The following is a 24,441-nucleotide window of genomic DNA, read 5'->3' on the forward strand; positions in this document are numbered from 1 at the left end:
GATGTCTGACTGCCAGCTTAGGCCCAATTCCCCAGGGAGCGGGCCTAAACCAGCAGGTGGTCATCCCCCAAGGGGTCCCATACTGCGAGAGGGCACAGGCTGGGCTGAGGGACCACCCCCCGAGTGCACAAATTTTTTGCACCGGGCCTCTAGTATATATATATATATTTCAGAGAGTAAGGGAGAGGGAGAGGGAGATAGAAACATCAATGATGAGAGAAAATCATTTATTGGCTGCCTCCTGCATACCCCCCACTGGGGAATCAAGCCCCCAACCCAGGCATGTGTCCTTGACCAGAATCGAACCCGGGATCCATCAGTCTGCAGGCTGACGCTCTATCCACTGCGTCAAACCAGCTAATGCTGCTCACATTTCTTTAAATCTTTGTGTAATATAAACAGTTCCTGGGGAGTTGCTTTTGTTCATTCTAAAAATTGCCATGAAAGTGTTACTATGTCTGATTTAATACTTTGCCTAGAACATATACACTGGTCAAAAAGAAATAGTCACTTGATGTTGGGCTTAGTCATAATAAAATATAAAACTAAAGAGTCTGGCTTTCTGCCCTTATTTGAACACACTAAACATGCTCTGGGGAGGAATGAGTTGGCAAAGGATAGTGTTAATAATGGCCCAAGTACTTTACCCCACAGGTGTCATTGGAAGCCATTGCTTCTCATTCCTTTTGTAAGATCATTTTCCTTTCAGTAAATTAATTATCATTTCCCTCCATTAAACATAAAACAACAGTGCTACCAAAGAAGATAAAATTGAAGAACACAGCCTGCTATTCTCTGATGCTTTGCTTGACAGGAACATGGCCCTAGAATGTTAGATTCTTCCTGTGATTTGTGGTACCCAAGTGCTACATGGCGTACCACATGTCTTGCCCCTTCCTCTCTCTGCCCTCACTCGCCCTCACTCCCATCCCCATTCTTGCAGAGTAGCACTGAGGAGTATTTACTCAGCTGTGGGCTGGTACCAAAGGCTAAGTGCCCTGGGGATGGGAAGGAGTGGTATGGTCATGCCCTGAACTATCCATGTCCTTCCGAGCATCTCTTGGCAGAGCAGCCTGGCTGAGGGTGATTGTCATTTAAAATGAGCCCTGCATAAAAGAACATAAAAACAATTGCAGCTGAAAATTGGAGAGTCCACTCATGGGCTGTGGTATTCTCTGGCTTTTGTGGTCATTCCTATTGAGAACATGCAGCCAACCAACTAGAAGTTGTCCAGTCATCTGAGATTGCCCATGGCTTGGTAGCATTTCATTATCTCCAGTTCTTGTCCCAGCACTAGCTCACCCAGCCGTCAATATGTAGACACTCATACAAATGAATTCAGACTAAACCCCATTTCATCCCTCATACTTTCCGAACTAAAAACCCTTGATTTGGACTTTGGAGAAGGCTTTTTCTGATTAAGGGACAAAGATATGGCCCTAGTTCCTTCCACTCCTCCACTGATCTCCTTTAATGACACCACTCTGACCCTGGAAAAGGCACCATTTCCCAGGAAGAGCGGGGGCATCTGAGTCTATAACCACACACCGCCTCAGTTCCTCTGAGCAAATGTTGTGGACACACATGGTGGTCTGTGAAGAGTTTGTAGAGATGACTAAGCTGCCCCCAGGAGCTTCAGAGGCAGGAATTTCCACAGCAAGAAGGCAAACCAGATGTAGAAAAGACAAGAGAACATCTTCACGCTTCATTTCCAAGAAAAGAAGGGATATATTGAGCATCAGTAATTTCTGACTAGATTTCCTAGCCAAAATAACCTCATCTATCACTGTCTAAGATTAAAGATGGCCAATAAAAGAATTTTTTGAGTTGGAGGCTGCTTATCTTAAAAACTACAGTATTCATGCTAGAGTTGTAACACTGGTAAACTGAATTATTAGAAGGTAAACCCTAGGCTTCCTCTGATTTTCAAGGTAAAATCGGTGCTACATTTCTATGAAAATAAATATCCAAGCTGACTGAGTTGAGCACTTGATGTAAAGGTGTTAGGAGTCAGCAAAGCCCAGGAAAGCAGTACACCTGCAATGATTTATTGTTTCCTGAGATTATAGTACCTACCAAATAGGACACCTTCCATTTTCAGCACTTTACAACTCCTGGCATCTCCTCACGCCCCTCCCCCACTAAGACATGCCTCCTGTGCCTGGAGAGTCCCCATCTCTGTGTTCACACAGTGGCCAGAACTTTGCCCTCTGAATTTTCATGAGTCACTCTGCAAAATGTTTTCTTTTTTTATGTTTGTATTGAATTTTTAGAGAGAGAGGGGAAGGAAGAGGGCTAGAGAGGTAGAAACGTTGATGAAACACCGATCAGCTGCTTCCCACACGCCCCCTACTGGGGATCAAGCCTGCAACATGCACCAACCTGGAATCAAATCAGCGACTTCTTGGTTCATGGGTTGACATTCAACCACTGAGCCACACCGGCAAGGCTACAAAGCGTCTTTTCATTCACTCATTCCTTCAACAGATATTTACTATGATGTGCCAGGCATTGTGCTAAGGGCTTTAGTTAAGTCCAAATATTTCTCAATTTCAGGACTTCAACTATTAATTGGTTAATAATTATAAAGTACTATTACCATTTATTGAGCACTTTGCTAATTTTCCAGGAAAGTGTCATATATAAATGACCTCCTTTGATTTTTACAACAATCCTATTGGGTAGATACTGTGGTTATTCACATTTGTAAGATGAGGAAACCAAGGTTTAGAGAAGTTGTATAACTTGTCCAAGTCATACCAGTGGTAAGTAGTAGAGCGAGGTCGTCTGGCTGCAAAGTCTGGGCTCTGCACTTGTACTACTACCCTGCACAACTACTCTGCCCTGTTTAATGGGGCCACCTGGAAGGTATCTATCTATATGTCTCACTTTGATATAAAGTCTATCAGTCACTGGCCTGACCCCAGCCAGATCCCACCTACTAAAGGAGAATTCTCAAGACCTTTGCAGCTAGGCAGGCTTAGGTCTGAATCTCAGTTCTTCCTCCACTCACTAGCTGTTTCCTTGAGAAAGTAATTAACTTGAGTTAAGGAAACCCTAGTTTCTTTATTTCTAAAATAATAGCAAATACTATAGCAGAGGATGTATGATGGGCCATTAATGTAATGTAAGTACTTTACATTAACTCACAGCAACTGTGTGATGTTGATACTATCATTATCTCCATTTTATAGATGGGAAAACTGAGTCGTCAAGAGCTTAAAGATCCAGTCATTTGAAATCAGTGGCAAAGCTCAGATTGGGACCCAGACAGTCTAACTTTGAAGTCCATGCTCTTAGCCACAATACTACGCTGTGCTGCCTCTAGAGATGATAGATCATGGTGTAAAACCCTCTGGTCTAGAGCCAGGCACGGAGTTGATAGGACGATTATAAGGTTTAGAGGAAGAAAGTTTAACAGCTCTGACCACCCACAAAAAAGAGAAGCACCAATTTGTGGAGAGTGTTCTGATCTTGATCTTATACCAAGACTTCTTATGTCTTTGCCTTTGAACTTCCAGGGCTTGCTGGCTGAAGCTTTCCTAATTGTGGGGATTCCTTTAGAGCATGCATCTGTTGGTACACACCACCTACCTTCCCTGCACCTGCCGGGGTGCAGAGGCTGGGATGAGAAATGGCGGAGTGGCCACCAGCACAGGTGTACTCTTCCCCGCCCTCCCGTGGCCTCCGGCCCAGCACAAGCTGCTGTACTGGAGCTGCCGTCTTTCCTGTTGACAGTAATTAGAACCTTTCAGACTCAATTTCTTACATGGGAAAAATCCCAATTCGCTTGACTTGTCTCCTTGATCCAATTCACCTGAAGCTATTTAGTTTCTGCAGTTTGTTTGTGGGGGAAAGCAAGCTCCTGAGCCTTCACACATTAGCGGTTGATAAGATCAAGGCCCTGAAAATGTTTGTTGGGTAAACTTTGGAGCCAGCCGCCTGCGTTTGAATTCCAGTTCTGCCTCTTAAGCATGCACCGTCTGAGTTTGTGTCTGTGCAATGGGGATAACAATAGTGAAGATTAGATGAGCTAAGGCATGTAAAACCCTTGGCAGGACAGTGCCTCGCCCTCAGCAAGTGCTCAATGAATATGAGCTGTTAGTATTATCAATATTAAGCCCATCCAGCCCTCGGTCATCCTTCTTTCCCTCCCAGCCTAGACTCTTGCTCTGGAAAGCTAGTTCCCCTCTCTGTTCCCCAGGCTCTGGACTCTTCTCTCCTCACTCATCGGAGTATTTCATCTCTCTACGCCTCCATGAACATATCTGTGAAATGGGACTGAGAATAATGGAGTCTACTTCATGAGGTTGTTGTGAAGGTTAAGTGAGCTAATTCAAGGCCTGAGCAAAGACCTCAGTGACTATTCAGTCTCATTACTGTTAATCCTATAGCACAAAGGGCTGCCTGCAAAGGCCTTTGAGATCTTGGAGAGTTCTAAGAGCCGGGGGCCCAAAGTAGACAGGGGCATTTAGGATTAACTAATGCCTGAGTGTGAGCCTTGGGAACTAGGGAGACTGCTTGCTTGCTCATTTCTGTAACATAGTGCCTGGACCCCAGGAGGCACATGGTAATATCAAATTAGTGAATATTCTAAAACTGGTTTGGCTTAGGCAACCTGACAGAATTTTCAAGGCAAAACACTCCTAGGTGTTTAAGCATTCAAACTTGGCAAGAAACATCTTTCTCCTCTCCTCTCCTCTCCTATCTTTGCCTCCAGGATTTAAAAACAAAACCAAAATAACTCTGATTGTTTGGAGTTACTATGTTCTAGACATCCTGCTAAGTACTTTAGAGACATCTTTTTTCATCTTGACTTCAGCCCTGAAAGGTAGGTATCATCATTTTCATTTTACAGGTGGGAAACTAATATTTAGAGAGGTTGAGCAATTTCCCCAAGGTTGCATACCTGGTAAATTACAAAGCCAAGATTTGACCCTAGCCTCTGGGACGGGAAGGGGACAGCTCCCATTTGCTCATCAGTTTTCTGATTTTGGAACAAATACCATTCATTATTTTCCACTTACCATTCTCCCAAATACCCACCATACAACCCAGGAGTGTCTCCAAGTGACAGATGCCTCTCCATGGAAGACATCTAAACTTGACATTATTTAACCACCACCTGATAGACATAGAGCCTCCCACAATTAAAGTGGTGAAAGCTGTTCGTTTGCCTGAGTTTCATTTATCTCTTTATCTGACTATCTTCCTTACTTCACATTTGGGAAAGTCAAGTTCCAGAAGTGACTGACAAGATGTATTCTGATTTTCTGACGTATTTAGTATTCCCACAAGATAGTACATTAGAGAAGTGCAAAGTTGTTTTTATACATCAGTTTTCTGACTTTGGGAAGCAAGTATTGGAAACCAGGAGGCTGACATCAATCCCCAGCATTTTCTCTCTCTCTCTCTCTCTCTCTCTCTCTCTCTCTCTCACCTCTCATCTCTCATTTCCCTTCACCCTGTTTATCTTCCCAAGGATATTTTGTAGGTAATTATGGGGATAAATGTGAATTTCTGTGTGAGACACTTTTACCCCCACCTCCAAGAATGGTATCAGGTATATCTACCAAAGTTTACTCTAGAAAAGCACTGATAATTCAAAGATAGAACTCTCTTTTATTTACTTCCTGCCCCCATACTTCTCTCTATACCATATATAGGGAGTTCTGGAGTGAGATTAAAGTGGGAGCACATTAGATTCAGTGGCTTTTCTCCCTTCCCTTTGCCTTTCCTGTCCCTCACCCCAAATCTATGAGATCATGAGTGGCTATTACTCCTTCCCTTGACAAAACCCCCTCTCAGGCTGTGCCCGAGGTCAGGCAAGTGAGGAGAGGAAAGTACACACCCTATTGTGGCCAAGACGAAGGCCACAAAAGCCATCTTGATCCTTTGACCTACATTGACGCTGATTCTGTTCCTTGGTGTCCCTGACTTTGGCAGTGTGGTTTGGTTAACTCTGTGCCCCCGTTTTGAATTGAGCTTTAATGAAAAAGTAGTAGGAACTCAGGCCTGTCCCTGGGGATTTGGGGTTTTTGTCTTGGAAAAGCATCAACCGAACTAGCAGGGGCAGGAGAGCTGAATTCCTGTGGCTTGGGCTAACTTAGGTCCAAAGAAACCAAGTGCCTATGATCATCTTCATTCCCCAAATGTGGCCGTGCCCTTTGGATTCCCTTCTCTCACTCATGCTCCCAGTTAGGATGGCTTCCAGGTTGCTTACTCTTGCTTTACCATCAGCATGTCTTTCCGTATTTGAAATGCGTTAGCTTGTGGAACACTTGTGGATTGCTGCTGCCTGGCTGATCTAGAACCTTTTGGATTAGTACACACAGTACCAAAACAACTTTTAAGCATCAGGGTCTTTCCTCTCCCTTGGGGTCCTATGTACCTCCCTGAGGTTTACCTCTGTGGGTAAACCTTCTGCTGTGCCACCGAAGACTGGCTCATCTCTCCCACCGCACTGCTTCTGTGTATCAGGAATCATTTGTTTGCCTTGACTGTATACCTTGGACAGCTAACTTGGCTTACTATAATATGACCAGATTTGTGTGCAGACATCAAAAAAGAAGCCAGTCTGTGTAATACTGGATGACAGAGTAATAAGGTCTGCGGGTTGCTATACTGTACTCTTCTCCTCCATACATTGCAAGACTGAGTGTGCCTTAGTCCTGCTTCCAGATGTTCTGTCGGTGGTCGTTAGGCATGTTGTAGTGAATGTTACCATGCCAGAGAATTTCAGCAGATTTAACCAGCTTTTAAATGACTCATTCTTGCAAATTGTTATACACAAGGAAAGCCAAACTAAGAAGGCTGATAAAAGTATCCCTCTTGTTCCTTCTTTTCCATCCCATTGTTCAAACCAGTGAAGCTCCTTTGGCTAAAATAGCTGGGTTATAGCTGGGTGCCTCCCACCCAGGAAACACTTTGTATAAATATGGACCTTAAAATCTCACCCCTGGAGGTCAGTGGCTAGCACACCTTAACTCTTACTTTTAAAAAGAGCAGCTCTACTGCCCTGGCCAGTAGCTCAGTGGTTAGAGCATTGGCCCACACACTGAAGGATCATGGGTTTGATTCCCATTCAAGGGCACGTACCTAGGTTGCAGGTTTCATCCCCAGCCCTGGTCGGATTGTGTGCTGGAAGCAACTAATCAATGTGTCTTTCTCACATCTCTCTCTCTCTCTCTCTCTTTCTCTCTCTCTCTCTCTCTCTGCCGTCCCCCTCCACTCTCTAAAAACCAATGGGAAAATATCTTCGGATGAGGATTAGGAAAAAATAAAAAAGCAGCTCTACTGAAACTAGGTCTGAAACCTATGAAATGACCAAAAAGAAAGCAGCAAGTTCACATGCAGAGACCTAATGTATTTCTCTCCATTTCCACTTCAGATCTGCTGACCATGAAGGAGTATCACTGTTTGCTGCAGTTACTGTGCCCCGATTTCCCGCTGGAGCTTACTCAGAAAGCAGCCAGGTATGTCTTCTGGGCTCCTGAAGCCAACTCAGCCCTGGGGGTGGGGGGCGGGTGCGGGGGCAGAGCTTCTTAGAGAAACCTGAAATGTATACAAACAAACAAACAAACAAACCATCAGGAAAGAAACTGGCGTTTGGAGAGAGGTTTATTTGGGAATTGACCAAAAACATAATACTTACTTTCTGTGTTTCCAAACGGAAGCCAAATGATCCTTTGTGGTTTCTGTGGGGAGCCTTTGGGTCTGCAGATAGAGTTGGAGGGTGGTGAGATGAAGAGGCAAACACACACACACACACACACACACACACACACAGAGGTAAGAGTGGCAGCAGTTTGTGAGGAAAGGGGATGAGGTTGGAGACTGGATAAAGCTCACTAAAGGGAAGGATGAATTGTATTAGTAATGCTAAAAAAAAAAAAAGGTTTTCAAGATTATTCCAGAATAGTTAGAACCTCCTAATTTCTGTGTTTGGTTTCAGTCATTCACATTTTTTAAACAAATGAGGTAGTTGGACTATGCACTCAGTTAACTTATAACATAAAACCTGAGCTAAGGTAGCAAATGGAAGTATAGCAGAAAATCTTGTTTTCTGAAAGGAGTCATAATGGAATTTTTAGGAAAATACTCTGTCCAGACACACCTCATTTTATTGCTCTCTGCAAATACTGTGTTTTTTACAGATTGAAGGTTTATGGCTACCTGGGTTGAGCAAGTCTATTGGCACCATTTTTCCAACATTTGTTCACATTGTATCTCTGTGTCACATTTTGGTAATTCTCACAGTATTTCAAACTGTTTCATTATCATTACATTTGTTATGGTGATCTGTGACCAGTGATCTTGGATGGTACTATTGTTCGACCGCCAAAGGGGTCGCGACCCACAGGTTGAGAACCGCTGTTCTAGACACTCCACAGGTGGCTCCTGAGTGAACGAACATAGGAATGAAGATTCCTTGTCTGGCAGTTTACATGGTTCCTACAGCCCATGGTTCTAAGGAACTCCAAGGACAAGGTCAGAAACTATATCCTATATTCATTTGTTCACTCATTGATATATTCATCAAATATTTCTTTTTTAACAGTGTTTTGGGATACCATATAATTCACCCATTTAAAGTATTAAATTCAATGGCTTTTAGTATATTCACAAAATATATTCACATTTATCACCTCGGGCTATTTTGAAACATTTTAATGCCAAAAAGAAATCCTGTACCTTTTAGCCATTACTCCCCAAGCCCCTTCTCCTCCCCAGCCGGAGGCAACCACGGATCTACTTTCTGTCTCTATAAATTTGCCTATTCTGGACATTTAAAATAAATGAACTCATATATCATATGGTCCTTAGTGACTGATTTCTTTCCCTGAGCATGTTTCTGGGGTTCATCCATGTTGTAGTGTGTTCAGTACTCCATGAAACATTTCTTGAGTGCCAGTTTTGTGCTGGGAGCTGTTCTGCACACTGGAAATAATGTAGTCATGAGTAAGTTATAGTTGCTGCTGCTCAAGGAGCTTGACGTTGGTTTAGAAGAGGATCACCTGGGTCCCAGTTCCTGCCTGCCCCCACTTTGTGACAGACCACCTTGGTTTCTGTCCCTCCAGGGCAGCCACTGCCTTCCTTTCCCACTCCAAAAAGGTAGGTGGCGAGTTTAGGAGGGCGAGCCCTCTGTGTGATTTTCAGCCCCAGCAGCCACAGCTTTGCATTTGCCCAGCCATCTCCCAGATCCTTCCGAACAATCTGATACATGTAAGCACTTCAAGAGTAGAATAGAAGAAACAGAATCCTCTGACTCCACAGATTCTTACAATCAGTGATACCAAGGGCTTCTGGAGTGCTATTTCCCGATTATCCCCTTCCCACCAGGAAGCCTACTGTTTGGTAGTAACTTTAGACCTTTCAGTTTGAGGAGGCAGCATTGTTGCCAATCCATGCCAATAGCAGTGTGAGGGAATTATGGGAATTCAAGTGTAAACAACAGGAGGGCCTAGGGTAATGCTCAGGATACTGATTGCAAAATTAGAGTTGAATTCAGAACGAGAGAGAGGTTTGTTTTCTCCCTGTGTATGAGCTTCTGTGTCAGCCCTACCTCCCAGGGCCATTCTTTCCCCAATGCCACTCCAGCTGGTGTGTGTATAGAAAAATTGTATATATCCCAGAAAGCGCACTGGTTGTGTAAGCTATTCTCATTTTGTCCAGGATCCCAACTTCACACACAAGCCCAGCCTGCTGACCAGCATGGCATATGGGGGGTTGGGCCTTCAAGGCAGTTACCATTGCCAGAAGAGGCGCTGCCCTGCCCCGTCTCACTGCTGGGCTCACTTCACTCGGGCCGCAGAAGGAGGCTCCAGTCTGTGATGATGTGTGTGTGAAAGAATGTAATCCACAGGCAGCTGTACACCAGAGCCTGTTCAGGGCCCTGGCGTCCCCACATGCGCCTGACTTATGTGCTGTGAGCACCGTGGCCAGGCCCTGGGGCTGCAGGTTTGAGCTGGAAACACAGGAAGGGAAAGAAGGAACAGACTCCATGGCCATGCCCAGCCAGAGAGCCTCTCCACCTCAGACACTCCTGCAGCAGCGGGAGGCGCTAAGTAATTTTATTCTCAAATGGTCACCTAGCATCTCTGTCTCCATCCCTCGTGGACTAGGGGGCTTTCCTGATGGTTCAGACCATGCAATTAGAGCCAGACTTCTTTGTTATTGTTATTATCTTTTTTATTGAGGTATAATTGGCATGTGACATTATATTAGTTTCAGGTATACAGTATCCTGATTGGATATTTGTATATATTGCAAAGTGATCACCACAGTAGGTCTAGTTAAGATCTGTCACCACACATAGTTACAAAATTGTTTTTTCTTATGGTGAGAACTTTTAAGATCTACTCACTTAGCAACTTTCAAATAGGCAATGCCATATTATTAACTACTAAAGGCCTGGTGCACAAATTTGTGCACCAGTGGGGTTCCTCAGCCTGGCCTGCAGGATTGGGCGGAAACCTGCTCTCTGACATCCCCCGAGGGGTCCCAGATTGCAAGAGGGACCCCACCAGTGCATGATCGGGCCAGGGAGGGACTGCGGGAGGGCTCCAGGGCTTGTCCAGCCCTGCTCGCTCAGTCCTGATCAGCTGGATCCCAGTAGCAAGCTAACCTACTGGTCAGAGTGTCTGCCCCCTGGTAGTCAGTGCACATCATAGCGACTGGTCGACACATCAACTGTCTGCCCCCTAGTGGTCAGTGCATGTCATAGCAAGCGGTTGAGCAGCCTTAGCATATCATTAGCATATTATGCTTTGATTGGTTGACCGTTCAACCGGACACTTAGCATATTAAGCATTTATTATATAGAATAGTCACCATGCTGTACATCACATCTGGCAAGCGAGTGGCAGTGGTGGGAGCCTCTCCCGCCTTCATGACAATCAGACATCCCCCGAGGGCTCCTGGACTGCAAGAGGGCACAGGTCGGGCTGAAGTACACCCCCCCCCACTGCACAAATTTTGTGCACCAGGCCTCTAGTTACAAATAATGCTGCAGTGGACATAGCAATGCATATCTTTTCGAGTTCGTGTGTGTGTGTTTGTTGTGGGTTTTTAATATATTTTTATTGATTTCAGAGAGGAAGGGAGAGATAGAAACATCAGTGATGAGAGGGAATCATTAATTGGCCGCCTCCTGCATGTTGGACTGAGCCTGCAACCCAGGCATGTGCTCTTGACTGGAACTGAACCTGGGACCCTTTGGTCCGCAGGCTAATGCTCTATTCACTGAGCTAAACTGGCCAGGGCTCGAGTTCGTGTTTTTGTTTTCTTCAGATAATTACCCAGAAGTGGAATTGCTGGATCATATGATAGTTCTAGTTTTCATTTTTTGAGGAACCACCATGTTGTTTTCCATAGTGGCTGTAGGAACTAAACTTCTTGTGTTCAAATCCTGGTTCATCTCTGTCCTTGGAAAGTTCTTTAATTTCTCTGAGCCTCAGTTTCCTCATTTGTAAATTTGGAATAATAATAATAATAAGAGCTTTAATCGTTAAAGGAGTATGTAATATGCTTAAAATAATGCCTGGCACAGAATAAACTTTCAGCCTTGACCTACAAGAGCACCAGCATCACAGGTTAGAAAGACCCATGTGTAGCACTACCTGTGCCTATTAACTGGATGACATGAGGCTCTAGCTGAACTTCTCTAAGCCCTGTTTTCATATCTATAAAATGGGGATGATAATAGTATATAAGCCATAGGGTGGTTGTGAGATTTCAAAAACTATATATATAAATTATTTAGCATGTTATAGACATTCTATAAATAAGTTTATTGCTGTTAAAATAATGTTGGCATTATTATTATGACAAGACTTTTAAAAAATAATGAGAGCCCTAGCCAGTTTGGCTCAGTGGATAGAGTGTTGGCCTGTGGACTGAAGGGTCCTGGACTCGATTCCAGTCAAGGGCATATACCTCAGGTGCAGGCTTCCAGCCCTGGTCAGGGGCGTGTGGAAGGTAACCAATCGATTGGTTTCAGGCTCCTCCCCACCCAGGCCCTGGCCTGGGCTCATGCAGTAGTCAACCAATCGATGTGTTTCTCTCACATCGATATTTCTCTCTGTCTTTCCCTCTCTCTCTTCCACTCTGCAATAATTAATGGGGCACCTGTGTCTTACTAGTAGAGTTGTTTGTAGGATTTAAGAGATCATGCATGTAAAATATATCATGTAGCCCTCAAAACAGATTACCTATTTTTAAAAAATCATAATTAGTGAATGGGGAATGTGTGTGTTTTTTTATATATTTTATTGATTTTTTACAGAGAAGAAGGGAGAGGGATAGAGAGTTAGAAACATCGATGAGAGAGATCGATCAGCTGCCTCCTGCATGCCCCCCACTGGGGATGTGCCCGCAACCAAGGTACATGCCCTTGACCGGAATCGAACCCGGAACCCTTGAGTCCGCAGGCTGACGCTCTATCCACTGAGCCAAACCGGTTCGGCAGGGAATGTGTTTAATTCCTGTAATTTATTTTTCAAATGTTTACTGAACATCTGCTATCTGCCAGCCGCATGCCATGCACCGAGGACACAGCTTTATGCTCCTTTCGTGTCTTTCTTTATGCCTCTTCCCTGCAGTACCTTTCTGCATAGTTCTCCTCCCTAGATCTGACTTGCCATCTAACAATATCTCTGCTGCCCCAAAAAGTCTTTCTCCAAAACAGGCCAGCCTTTCCTTCCCCATTCTTCCATCGCCAAATGCCTGTCATGTGCCAGTCAGTGTGCTTGTGGAGGGGCTATGACAGTGAGGAAAACAAATGTTGTTCCAGCCCTCAAGGAACTTACAGCTGACAGCACAGCAAACATTCAATGAATAGGAACATAGAAACAGGGGACCCAGCCTGACCTGGGAACCATGAAAGGCTTTTCCATGGAGGAAGACATGTTGAATTTGGGGCTTTAAGGATTAGTAATAGGTGAACATGCCCTCTCAGCTATCAAGACTTACTATAAGGCCATGATAATTAAGATAGTATATCACCAGAGTAAGGATATACCAATGGATCACACTAGACGGCCAGCCTGACCCCTGAATTTATAACTTAATCTATAAAAGGGCAGCATTTCAGAGCAGTGGGGAAAGGGCTGACTCAAGGAGTAGTGGTGGGGTCATGGTTTTTCCACAAAGGACAAAACAGATCCCTACTTCATACATATTCAGAAGTCAGTTTCACATGGATTACAGACCTAGTGTGAAATACAAAACGCTAAAGCTCTTTAAAAGAGAATAGAGGAAAATATTTTTATGGTTACCAGGTAGTTAAAGAATTCTTCAACAAAAAGTTAAAGATACAGAAAGCCCCAAGCCTAATGGACAACATTGATAAACTTGACCACAAACAAAATTGCATTCTTTTCCTCAGTCATTGTTCATTGAGAGTGCCTGTGATGTGCCAGGCACACTTCCAGGGGCTAAGGACAGAGCAGTGGACAAAACAAAGGACTTGCCCTCATGGAGCTGGCATTCAAAGAGAGGAGAAGTGCCGGGAAGCAAGAATTCCCTGGCAGCAAACAGAACCCTGGCCACGGCAGTGCAAATGCCACACCCTAACCACTGAACTATCAAGGAACCTTGCGCTGTTGGTAATCGCTGCCCTGGAACAGGCTGCATGCCCCCTGCAGTAGAAAGGACAGAGTGTGGTACCTCAGAGAGTGGGATTCTGTACAGCAGCTAAATTGAATACAGGGACACATATAGGCATTAAAAAAATCTCAAACTATCACGTTACCAACTGATAACACAGAATCTGAAAACAAGCAAAAAACCCAACAACACCTACCTAATGTTTTAAGAAGATAGGCAGTTGTGTGAATTACTACAGTATAAAAACATGGGGAGGGAGGGGTGCTTAGCCACCACGGTTCAGTGACCACGTTTCAGAGGTGATCTCTGAGGAAGAGGGTAGAGGAATGGAATGAGCGAGGGGTACACGGGTGGCTTGAATAGTATGTGTAATATTTTACAAAGCTTTTAAAAATTGAAGCAAGGATGAAAAATGTTAAGGTTTGATGAAGTTGGCTAGTGGGTACACAGGTGTTTGTTATGTTATTCTCTGTCATTTTCTAAAGTTTTAAATACTTCATTTAAAACAAAAGGAATGGTGGGGTTTAGGTAGGGATCAGGGAGAGGAAAATGCCGTCTCGGGAAAGTAAGCCGCCTGGAAAGAAGCCCGGCTTTCACCAGTGACGACCCAGAGGAACGCGAGAAGCCAGTGGGCCCGCAGTTGGAAGAGCGTGCAGCCATGCTTTGGATCTGGGTACAGGGATACCTCAGAGATATTGTGGGTTTGGTTCCAGACCACTGCAATCAAGTGAGTATTGCAGTAAAGCAAGTCGTAATCCTTTTACTAGTGGAGGATCTTGCCTACAATTTGTACAAAATGCAACTTCTGCGAAGTGCAGTGGAGCGACGTATGCCTGGATTTACCAGGAGTCCTCTAGCTGTAAGGCTTCCTGGGAGAGACCAAGAAAGGGGTTTAATGGCTGAGCTGGGTCCTTCAAGCCGTCTGCTAGAAGAAACGTCACTGGGACCTAAGCTTCCAGCCCCGCTGGGGCAGTTGCTAGGCACTGATTACAAATACCAAGAGTGGAAGGACAACGCCAGCTGCAGGAAGGTGTTACAGCCACTAGGGGGCACTGAGCCCAGTGTTTATACCAGTGCAGGTGGCCCAGGAGCTGACTAGAGTCAGAGGACCTGTGTTTGAATAATAGCTCTTTCACTTCTCGCTGGTGACTTTAGTCAGGCTTCTTAGCCTCTCTGAACCTCTGTGTTCTCAGTAAAGATATTCACTGAGCTTGCCTCACAGGACTGATGGGTACAGTGCTGACAGAGTGAGCCTGATGAAGAGTGACCATCGTCACTGCTGTTGTTACTGCCCATGCTCTGGATCGAGCTTCTGAGGCACCACAGGGCAGGTGGCATTGGGGGTGCCCTGGAGGTGCAGGCTGGAGCCAGGGCAGAGCAGTGACCGGGACATCCCACGCTGCTCAAGGGCCTGGACTTGTGGCAGCTTGTGCAGCACGTGGGTGCCGCCAACCCAGTCCAGAAGGGGAGCAGCCGGAGGGAGTGTCCCAGGAAGCCTGACAGCAGCCTTTCCCTTCCTCCTGGAGAAGGGAGCCAGAGTGTAGGTCATTCTCACCATGACCCTGACACTGAAACGCAGACTGCAGACCCAAACAGACGTGGGACACTCTTCCGCTGCACTCGTGAAGGACACTAGTCGTGTGACCTCCACAAAGCAGCGAAGTCATGGAAGGTGGCTTTTCTTTCTGGACCTGCTGGAGGCTGGCTTCCCCCAACTGCGGACTCGAAACCAGATAGCTTCCGCCCGAGAGCCTCCGTCCGGTTGGGTGCTGGCAGCACTTACTTCCTCTGCGCTCTATTTTTCTTTGCTGTCTTGAACTCTCCCAGCTCCTTAAACCGGCTGGAAGACACTTGTTTTGAATGCTCATTGTACACTAAGTGCAGTGCAGCATCATACTGATGCTTCACAAAATTCCTGTGACACAGAAATCATGGTTATCTCCTCTTTACACATGAGGAAACCCAGGCTCAGAGAGAAGAAGTAATTTGGCCAGTGAGTGCTGGAGCTGGGATCTGACCCCAGGGCCGCAAACTCAGAACCCCAGGAAAATGGGTGCAGCTCGAGCCACTAGACCAGGAACACGGAGCCTTGGGGGCAAATAGGACGTTGGCAAGTCAGGAAGTTCAGACTAAAGCTGTTTGCTTCCTTGACACTCATTTACCTCCCAGCCAGCCCATCCCAGCTGCTGGAAGTCAGCCCCCAGTAGTAGCTCGGACCCTGCCAAGTGCTCTTTCTCCGTTCTGGTCGCCTGCGCTGGACTCCACCCTTCGCATGGCTTGCTCGGCGCCAGCCTGCACTGCAGTGCCTTCACTTCTCCCCCAGATCCCCTCTCTCTGGCCCGGAGGCATGGCCTGCAAGGATCCCTCTGCACCCAGTAGATTTGCACAAACTTCTGTTGGCAACAGCTCTCCATTGGCTCCACTTCAAAGCAGGGGCGGCCGGCTCCTCCAGGTGTCAGCAGCAGCTGGCACGTTAGCTGAAGGCCTCTGGCAGGAAGGGGTGTTGAGCCAACTGCCATCAACTGGAAAACAGCACATGTGGATGAGCTCCTCTCCAAGAGATTCCTTCTGGAGGCCTCGGGGCTGGGGACAAGTTCAAGTTCAGGGTGAAGGAGCTCACTGTCTGTGGAATAGGGGTCCGTGTCCCAAAGGCCAAGACAGGCCTGTAGAGCTCCTTCCTGCTTTCCCCACAGTTCTGCCAAGATCCCAGTGCCAGATGCCCAGGACCTTCATGGGTCAGAGCACTGGTTTGGAGATGGACAGCACAGCATATGATGTGTCTGTGAGCCTCTCAGACCTCTCTGCCGCCAGTCCTCCAGACAGCGGCCTCTTCCCCAGCAGAACCAGCACTAACAGGAGCCGCTGTCAGTTCTGTCTGCACTTGGGACGACACTGTGAGCCGCAGAAGCTCTTTCTTGTGAGGAGTGCAACCTTCTCAGGCTTCTGCTTGAATTTCTCCAGCAACAAGAAGCTCACTCCACAAAGCAGCCACAACCCTAGAGCTGAGAGGCTTAAAAAGTCTTCTAGAGCCAAACCCCCTCAGAGGCAGCCCTTCACAGGTCAGGTCTCAGCCCTCACTCCTCCTCCTTCTTCTCTCCCAAGCACAGGGACTCAGTGCAGTCATTGTCTGAATCCGTGGTCTGCAGACGCTAGTTCATTCCTCCTAAATGGACTGGACTGTCCACAGCTGGATATAGTGTCCAGGTGTCACCTGGCCAGGGGAGAAGAAAGGGTTCTATGGCCTCTTACTCATTTTTTCATGCTTGCCTTCATTCAACAAATATTTGCTGAGTGACTGCTATGTACCCTGTGCCGTTCTGGACCCTGGAGCCAAGCGACAGAGACAGCAGTGTCACCTGGTGAACAGTGAGGAGGTAGCAAAGAACTGGGGAGGTCTACCCTAGTAGGGCATAAGGAAGGTCCCCCAGAGAGGTGCTGTGTAGGCTGCAACCTGAAGAATGGGCAGGCGGCAGGTAGGTGAGGAGAGGAGCCTGGAGGGCGGGGAGCATTATAGGTGGAGGCTGATCTGAAGGGCCTGAGGAAGGAGGAAGCACTGGGAAGAACTGAAGGATCAGTGTCCCTGGAGGGTAGTGAGGTCACTGCCAGTGGCCTCAGGAGCCTGGAGAGGAGAGGGAGGCAGAGGGCAGAACATGTGGAGAAGAACGGGGGACTCTGTCCTAAGGGCAATGGAAAGCCCATGAAGAGTTTTAAACAGCTGTAAAATGGTCCAATTTGCATCTTAAAAAAAGATCTTTCTCACCCTAGTATGGATACTCAATTAGGAGGAGGCAAGAATGATTGCAGGAAACAGGGAGGGAGGTCATCCAGTTGTCCAGGAAAAAGAGGTGGCGGTGGGCGTCAGATGGTGGCCGTGGAGGAAGGTAGATGGATGCTAGAGAAATGTCAGGGGTAGGACTGACAGGACTGATTGACTGATAGATGTGGGTGGGCAAGGCAGGGAGTTTCCAGGACTCCCAGGCTTCTGGCTGAGCAGGGTAATGAGTGGTATTGCTGTTAATAAAAGCTGAGATCCAGTTGGCTTTTCTGGCAGCCAGTCTCACTGCTTGCAATCAAGAAAGCCCCTTCAGCCCTAGCAGGTTTGGCTCAGTGGATAGAGCATTGGCCTGCGGACTGAAGGGTCCGTGGTTTGATTCCAGGCAGTCAAGGGCACATGCCCGGTTGTAGGCTCAATCCCCAGCGTGGAGAGTGCAGGAGGCAGCCAATCAATGATTCTCTCTCAACATTGATGTTTCTTTCTCCCTCTCTCTTCCTCTCTGAAATCAGTCTATATACATAAAAAATCTATATACATAAAAGCCTAATATGCAAATTGTCCCCACAGGAGTAAAGCTGGGAGACCGGGAGTTCAATCGCTCGCTATGATGTGCACTGACCACCAGCGGGTGGGGCGGAATGAAGGAAGGCCCCAGCCAGCAGCTGGGGAAGGGAAGCCGTAGCCAGCAGCCAGAAGGCCCTGATCAGCCAGGCCTAGGGACCCTACCCATGCACCAATTTTGTGCACTGGGTCTCTAGTAAAAATATAAAAAAGAGAGAAGAAAACCCCTTCATCCTTTTCACACATGCTGCTGGGACCCAGCCACATGTCCCTCAGAAAGAAACACCTTGCCGCTGTCACCTTCCCAGTTAGCCTGCTGGTCCCGCCTGACTACTGTCTGTTTCAGCCCACCAAGGATCAAGGCCTAGACCCCTTCCTGATCAGAGAGACTGAGTGGGTCTCCTGCCCTCTGCCAGCTGTGCTCTTGTTCATCCCCAGCTGCCCATCTTAAAAGAGAGTGCTAATGTTGCAGTCAAGAACAGTCCCTGACAGAAGCTTCATGCCAGTTCTGGGCTGGAAGGGCAGGCCCTGTTTGCAGCTTCTAGTCCCATCTGTGGCTGCGAGAGAAAGATGCTATGGCAATTGCCTTCGAAGCCCTGGTGGGGCAGGGCTTCTCCCGGTAGCATGCTGGTTAGCGAGAACGACCACTTCTGGAGTGAGACCGTGGTGATGGTTGCACAACTTTGTGAATATACTAAATGTATACTTTGTGAATATACTAAAACACAACGTATACTTTTAAAGGGTGAATCTTGTGGTATTTGAATTGTATTACAATATAAATAAATGAACAAACAGATAAAGTAGGAAGTAGTAAATGGAGATCAATGCTATAAACAGGAGCACTGGGTCCAGGTTGATGATAAACAAGAGAAGCCAAGGAACATCTTCAAAGGCTTTGGCTCCCCTTCGCGGTTTCCTGCTCGGGGATGTTCTCAGCCTGGCGCTCTTCCTTAGTAATTAACTTCAGGCCATTCGGGTTCTCAGCTGTCCTGGGAGTAGGGCAGGAAGGAAAGGTCACACGCTCTCTCCTCTGGGACCTTTCTTCTCTGCTGAGCCTGGGAGGGGAAAGCTTTGAGGTGCTGGTGGCTCTTCCTCCCTGAGCATTCTGGGAGAGCTCACCCTTCCTCTGTAGTGTGGGAGTCTCCGCTGACCCGTCCACCCTACCTGCCCTCTCTCTACCTCTCTTGCCTCTCCCTCCTCATCCAGTTGGAATCTGGGCTTTGTGCCCTCTCTGTTCATTTTTGCTTGCCTGGGTTATCCGCAGGTTATGAGAAATGGGGTGACTACTTGGCTATGGCTCAGGACTTGTCCCAGAAGCCACTGATGGAGGAACCAGGGTGCCCTCCTGTGGCCATCAGCAGCATTGCTTCTTCCCACCTTCTGGCCTTGAATTTTTTCCAGCTAGAATTTGAATGTTCAACTCTGGTAGTTGGGGCAATTTTTTTCTTCCCGAAGAGATATATGAAAAACAGTTTGGCCTTCACATATAGGTGAAAAGAAAGAAGACAAATTAGCCACAGGAACTAAGAAGTAAAGGTTAGTGTTTATACTCCATGTTAAAGAGGCAGTGTGACCTAATGGAAAGTGCGCGGCCTGTGGAGTCGAGCAAACTCACCAGCTCTGTGACTTAGCAGGTGAACTTCTCTGAGACTTAGTATGTTCACCTGTAAAGTGGAAATGATGACAACACCTACCTCACTGTGTGGGATAAGATTTAATGACTACAGTGCCTGCCATGAAGTAAGTGGGATACCAGTTTCTATTGTGATCATTACTACAACTACAGACTAGGTGTAGGAACCATGTTCACTCTTCAGGGAGATCTGAAACCAGAACCACCTGCCTTAAAAGACTCCAGGGGCACCGCTCACATTATCTTCTCTCTAAAGCCCCTTCCCCGAGGTCAGCAGTGCTGGCTCTCTCTGCAGCTGATGCAGATGCCAGTTTGGGGACCCGCTGACAGTGGAAGGTCCAGAGAGATTTAGAAAAATACACGAGAGCTCGATCAGTGTGGCTCAGTGGTTGAGCATCAACCTATGAAGCAGAAGGTCGAGGTTCGATTTCTGGTCAGGGCACATGCCCAGGTTTCGAGTTCGGTCCCCAGTAGAGGGTGTGCAGGTGGCAGCTGATCAATGATTCTCTCTCATTGATGTTTTCATCTCTCTCCCCCTCTCCCTTCCTCTCTGAAATCAATAAAAGTATATTTTAAACAAACACAAATACACAAGAGATCAAAATGAAACTTTTTTAATGTAAAAATAAAGCCAGAGGGGCCCAGTCAGAATCAGATTGGGGTCCCAGCTCCCTTTCAGTAGATGAGTTTGGCACCCTGCCTGGCACATGGAAGGAGCCCAGCGAGTGCTCATATCCTTCCTTTCCTGTCCTCTCTCTGCTGGGTCCCTGAGCAGAGTATGAATATGGCCTGGGTCTGAGCCCTTAATGGTCACGTGGTTTTTTTCCCTGGGAGGGGGTGTGCAGTGGGAGGAACTACAGAGAGGAAACACCAGGAGGTGGTCCACCTGTGAGAGGACAGCAAACAGGAGCAGCGGCCACCCTGTCAGGAGACAGGTTGTGCTCTGACCCTCTCAAGTGCAGATTCCCCAGCAGCTCTGAGCCTGCTTCCCTTGTCTGCCCTCCGTGTCCCAGGATGGAGGTTCTGGAGCTCTCCGGCCCTGGGGAGCTTATTAAATCTCAGCGCCACTTGCCAAGACCCCTTTAAACCTCTTGGCTGTTGCTTTTGCCTTTTCCTATCAGCTGTATTTATTCTGACTAAACGGTCCTCACTGCAGGATGAAAGGATTTACTGCTCAAGTATATGAAAAGAAATCTTGGCTGCAGTACAATTGCACCCTCTCCTGGCTGCCCACCCCTCCTCCCTCCTCAGGCCCCATCCGCTAGCTGGTGCCACAGAGACTGAACTGGGAGCCTGCCCTTGGTAGTGTGGTCAGCTTAGTTTGGTGGCAGAGCCCAACTGATGAAGAAGTGAGGTGATTGGGAGGAGCTTGTTTTGGGGAGCCCTCTCCCAACGTCTTGCTACCCCAAGAGAGACTAGAGCCCCAGGAATGGCGCTCTCTCTCTCTCTCTCTCTCTCTCTCTCTCTCACACACACACACACACACACACACACACACACTCACATTTCTCTCTCTTTCCCCCTCAGGATTGTGCTCATGGATGATGCCATGGACTGCTTGATGTCTTTTTCAGATTTCCTCTTGGCCTTCCAGATCCAGTTTTACTACTCAGGTGAGAGTCTCCCAGGACCCCTGTGGCCCCATCAGACCTCCTCTCCCTCTCCTGCCCACTGCCCACTCCATGACTCCATCGCGCGCCGGGCACACACATTTCTCTGCCGCGCTTCCTTCATGGTATGCTTCACCCCGGTCACTACGGGATGGCTAGTTCTCGTCACGGGGGGTAACAGGAGTCACTATACAAAACCTGCTTTCTCAGCATCCTCAAGACACAGACACCTCAGTCAGCAGTGCAATGACATTGCTGAAAATGACAATGACAACAACACACACCATAGTGACAATACCTGATAAATTCACTGCTTATAAAAAACTCACTGTTCCGGGCATAGCACTAAGGACTTTAACCCTTACAACAGCCCTGAGAGCTAGGTCCTTGAAGAGCCAAGCTCACAGAGGCAAGTAGCCAAAGCTGCAGAGCTACGAAGTGCTGGAGCCCACACTTGGACAGAGGGCTCACTCCCAGCTGGCGCTCTCAGGCACTCGCTGAACCACGGCCATGGCAGCGCCACCCCGGGGCCCTGACCCCTATGTGTGGGCACATAGGTTCCCACCCAGCTTTAAGTAAGTGCAAACCAGTCCTGGGTCCCACCTGCTCCCCAGACGCACCAGCTGTGCCCTTAAATCCCTTCTGGAATCAGGTGGAATAAAAATAGACCAACAAATACAAATGCACAGCAGCTCACACACAACATCAAATGGAACGTTGGGTTTAGAAATTGCTGACTATGCCCATAAGCAACCTTATTTAAAACGAGCTCTTCCAGTAAACAGAAGGCTGTCTTTGGAGCCTGGACATGGCCTTCCTGCCAACGGGTGGCCCCAGCCAGCCCTGGCCTCACTCGGCATCACATTCTGTCAGGCAGGGCCTGGAGCCTGGGGTCTCCCCACCTGCTCTTCGCAGCTCCAGGCATTTACTCCCCATTTTTCTAAAGCTCTTGGGTCCTGGAGGGGGAAGGAGCAGCCATGTTTGTGAGAGCCTTTTCCCCTCGCCGCCTGCCAGGCCCTCTTCTTGCAGCAGCGTGGGCCCAGCATCACGACTGCACAGCGCATGCGTCAGTCACTGCTCACTGACTATGGCTTGATTACTAAAATTCAAAACCAGTTTCAAATGTTGAAAAAATTCACAGCTTGCAGGCTTTCTCTCCCATGCTGGTATTCCAACGTGCATTCTTGAGTCACAGAGGTAGGTGGCCTCAGAAGGTGGGGCTTACCAGTGGGAGCATGCACACCTTCACTTTTCACAAAAACATTTACAGCCATTCAATATATGCCAGGCCCAGAGCCAGGTGCCGGGACAGGGGGTTGACAAGGCATGTATGGTGCCTGCCTTGGTTCGAGGAGCTCCCATGCCAGCAAGGAGACAGAGTCCACAAGCAATTACTCAGAACACTCATCACTGACAATGCTACGAGGAACACAGGGTGTGCGAGTATGTGATGGGGGAACCTCACCTGGTGCCCAGAAGAGGGGACATTTGAACTGAACACACATGAGTGTCACCTCGCCTGAGTGTGGTGGTCACGCCATGCCCTGAGCACTGACACTCACGTGGAGCTAACAGAAGGGGACACAGTGACAGGATGAAGGATGTCCTCCCTGCCTGACCTGTGTCGTCTCCATCCACGGTACCCAGAATTCCTGGAGAGTGTGGCTGCCATCTACCAGGACCTACTGTCGGGCAAGAACCCCAACACAGTGATTGTGCCAACATCCTCCAGTGGGCAGCACCGCCAGCGGCCCGCCTTGGGTGAGGCCAGCATGCTGGAGGGGGTCGAGGCATCGCTCTTCTACCAGCGCCTGGAGAACCTGTGTGACCGGCACAAGTACAGGTAGAAATGTCCCCGTAGACACCCCCACCACCACTGGTGCCAGGGAATGTAGGCCACTGGCCCTGGGACAGACCTCCAGCAGGCTGTTCCGTTGGTCCAGGGCTTCTAGGGTCCTGATGGGCACAGTGTAAGTTAGAACAGTGCCATCTGCCCCCCGACCAGGTGCTCTCGTAGGGAGGACTGCTTTCATTTGGGCAAGGCCACCGCAGACGACCAGCCTGGCCCCCTTCTCCTTCCTGGGACACAGACTGGCCTTGACGTTTTGGAGAGAAGGAAACACATGCGCTGTGTAACAAATTCACTGTACAGGAGGGGAGGGTAAAGCTGTCCTGTGTGGTTCACAGTCCACTGGAGACAGCACAGCCACTTTTGGTTTCTTTCTAGAAGAGGCTGTTGTTACCTATTGCAATGTCTCCGTCCCCTTCCCACTGCCCCCACCGCCCCTGCCCCGGCTCCCAGTAAAAGCGCCAAATGGTGAACATGACCTTCATGTTCACAGTCAAGGCCTTGCTCCCTGCTCCTGGACATCTGCCAGGCTCCCCCAGGGTCTTAGGGCCCCTAGGACACTCAGGTCCCTTCCCAAGCCTGAAGGTGTGGATGAAGAGATGCCACACAGACTGGCTCGTCTTTGAATCCGGCATGTATTCCCTCTTCCAGCTGCCCACCCCCAGCACTTGTCAAAGAGGTCCTAAGCAACGTTCAGAGACTGACCTTCTACGGGTTCCTTGTGGCTCTCTCCAAGCATCATGGAATCAGCCGAGCCCTCGGTAAGCCAGAGCTGGCTGTGGCCACAGCCTCTAGTGGCCGCACAGTACAAAGCCCCAGAGGAACTGGCCTCCACTGGCCGACTGGTCCCAGGAGGAGGGGCATCACCACCTCTGCCTTGACTTCTCAGGGCCAGACTCTGAGGCCCAGGAAGCCAGGATATGCACAACACAAGACTGTGCCCTCCCAGACCTCTCGCACTCCCATGGGGAGGGACGGCCTTCCCTGCCCGCAGCCCTGCCCCAACATGAAGACCCCTCCATGCAGCCCCTCCCCAGAGAACCCCCAGTTCTATTTAGGGAGGGGCCTGGCAGACATAACGCTGTTTACTCAGGAGCTCTGGATGATTACATATCAAGGGCAAAGGTGTGTCTGGGGAGGCCTTTTCCCAGTTAGGAAAAGAATCTGATTTATCTGAAAAAGAGCAAACGGAGGGGAGGGGCCTGCACTGGCCCAGTCTTTTCTGTCCACCATTTTATTCTCACTGGCTGGCCTTCTCAGCACTCTCCTCCCCCCTCCCCCCACCCTGCTCCTCTCCCACACCCTTTGCCCTCCTAGGGAAAGAGCTTTCAGGTCACCATCCAGCAGAGCTTGAGGGGTTCTTTTTTTTAAATATATTTTTATTTTTTAATATATTTTTATT

At 48.0% G+C, this 24,441-nt stretch overlaps 1 protein-coding gene across 4 annotated transcripts in view; it reads left to right on the forward strand.

Annotated features, from left to right (window-relative positions):
• Positions 1–24,441, forward strand: part of LOC102254414 (chromosome unknown open reading frame, human C11orf49) — a 146,227-nt gene that overhangs the window by 117,071 nt on the left and 4,715 nt on the right. For all 4 annotated transcript variants that reach the window (XM_005870803.2, XM_005870802.2, XM_014543365.1 and 1 more), the window contains 4 exons: positions 7,391–7,475; positions 21,108–21,193; positions 22,838–23,033; positions 23,691–23,800. In XM_005870803.2, coding sequence (XP_005870865.1) covers positions 7,391–7,475; positions 21,108–21,193; positions 22,838–23,033; positions 23,691–23,800 — 477 coding nt within the window. The remainder of the gene's footprint in view (positions 1–7,390; positions 7,476–21,107; positions 21,194–22,837; positions 23,034–23,690; positions 23,801–24,441) is intronic.

The sequence above is a fragment of the Myotis brandtii genome, unplaced genomic scaffold, assembly GCF_000412655.1.
Source record: "Myotis brandtii unplaced genomic scaffold, ASM41265v1 scaffold324, whole genome shotgun sequence".
NCBI classification, from domain to species: Eukaryota; Metazoa; Chordata; class Mammalia; order Chiroptera; family Vespertilionidae; genus Myotis; species Myotis brandtii.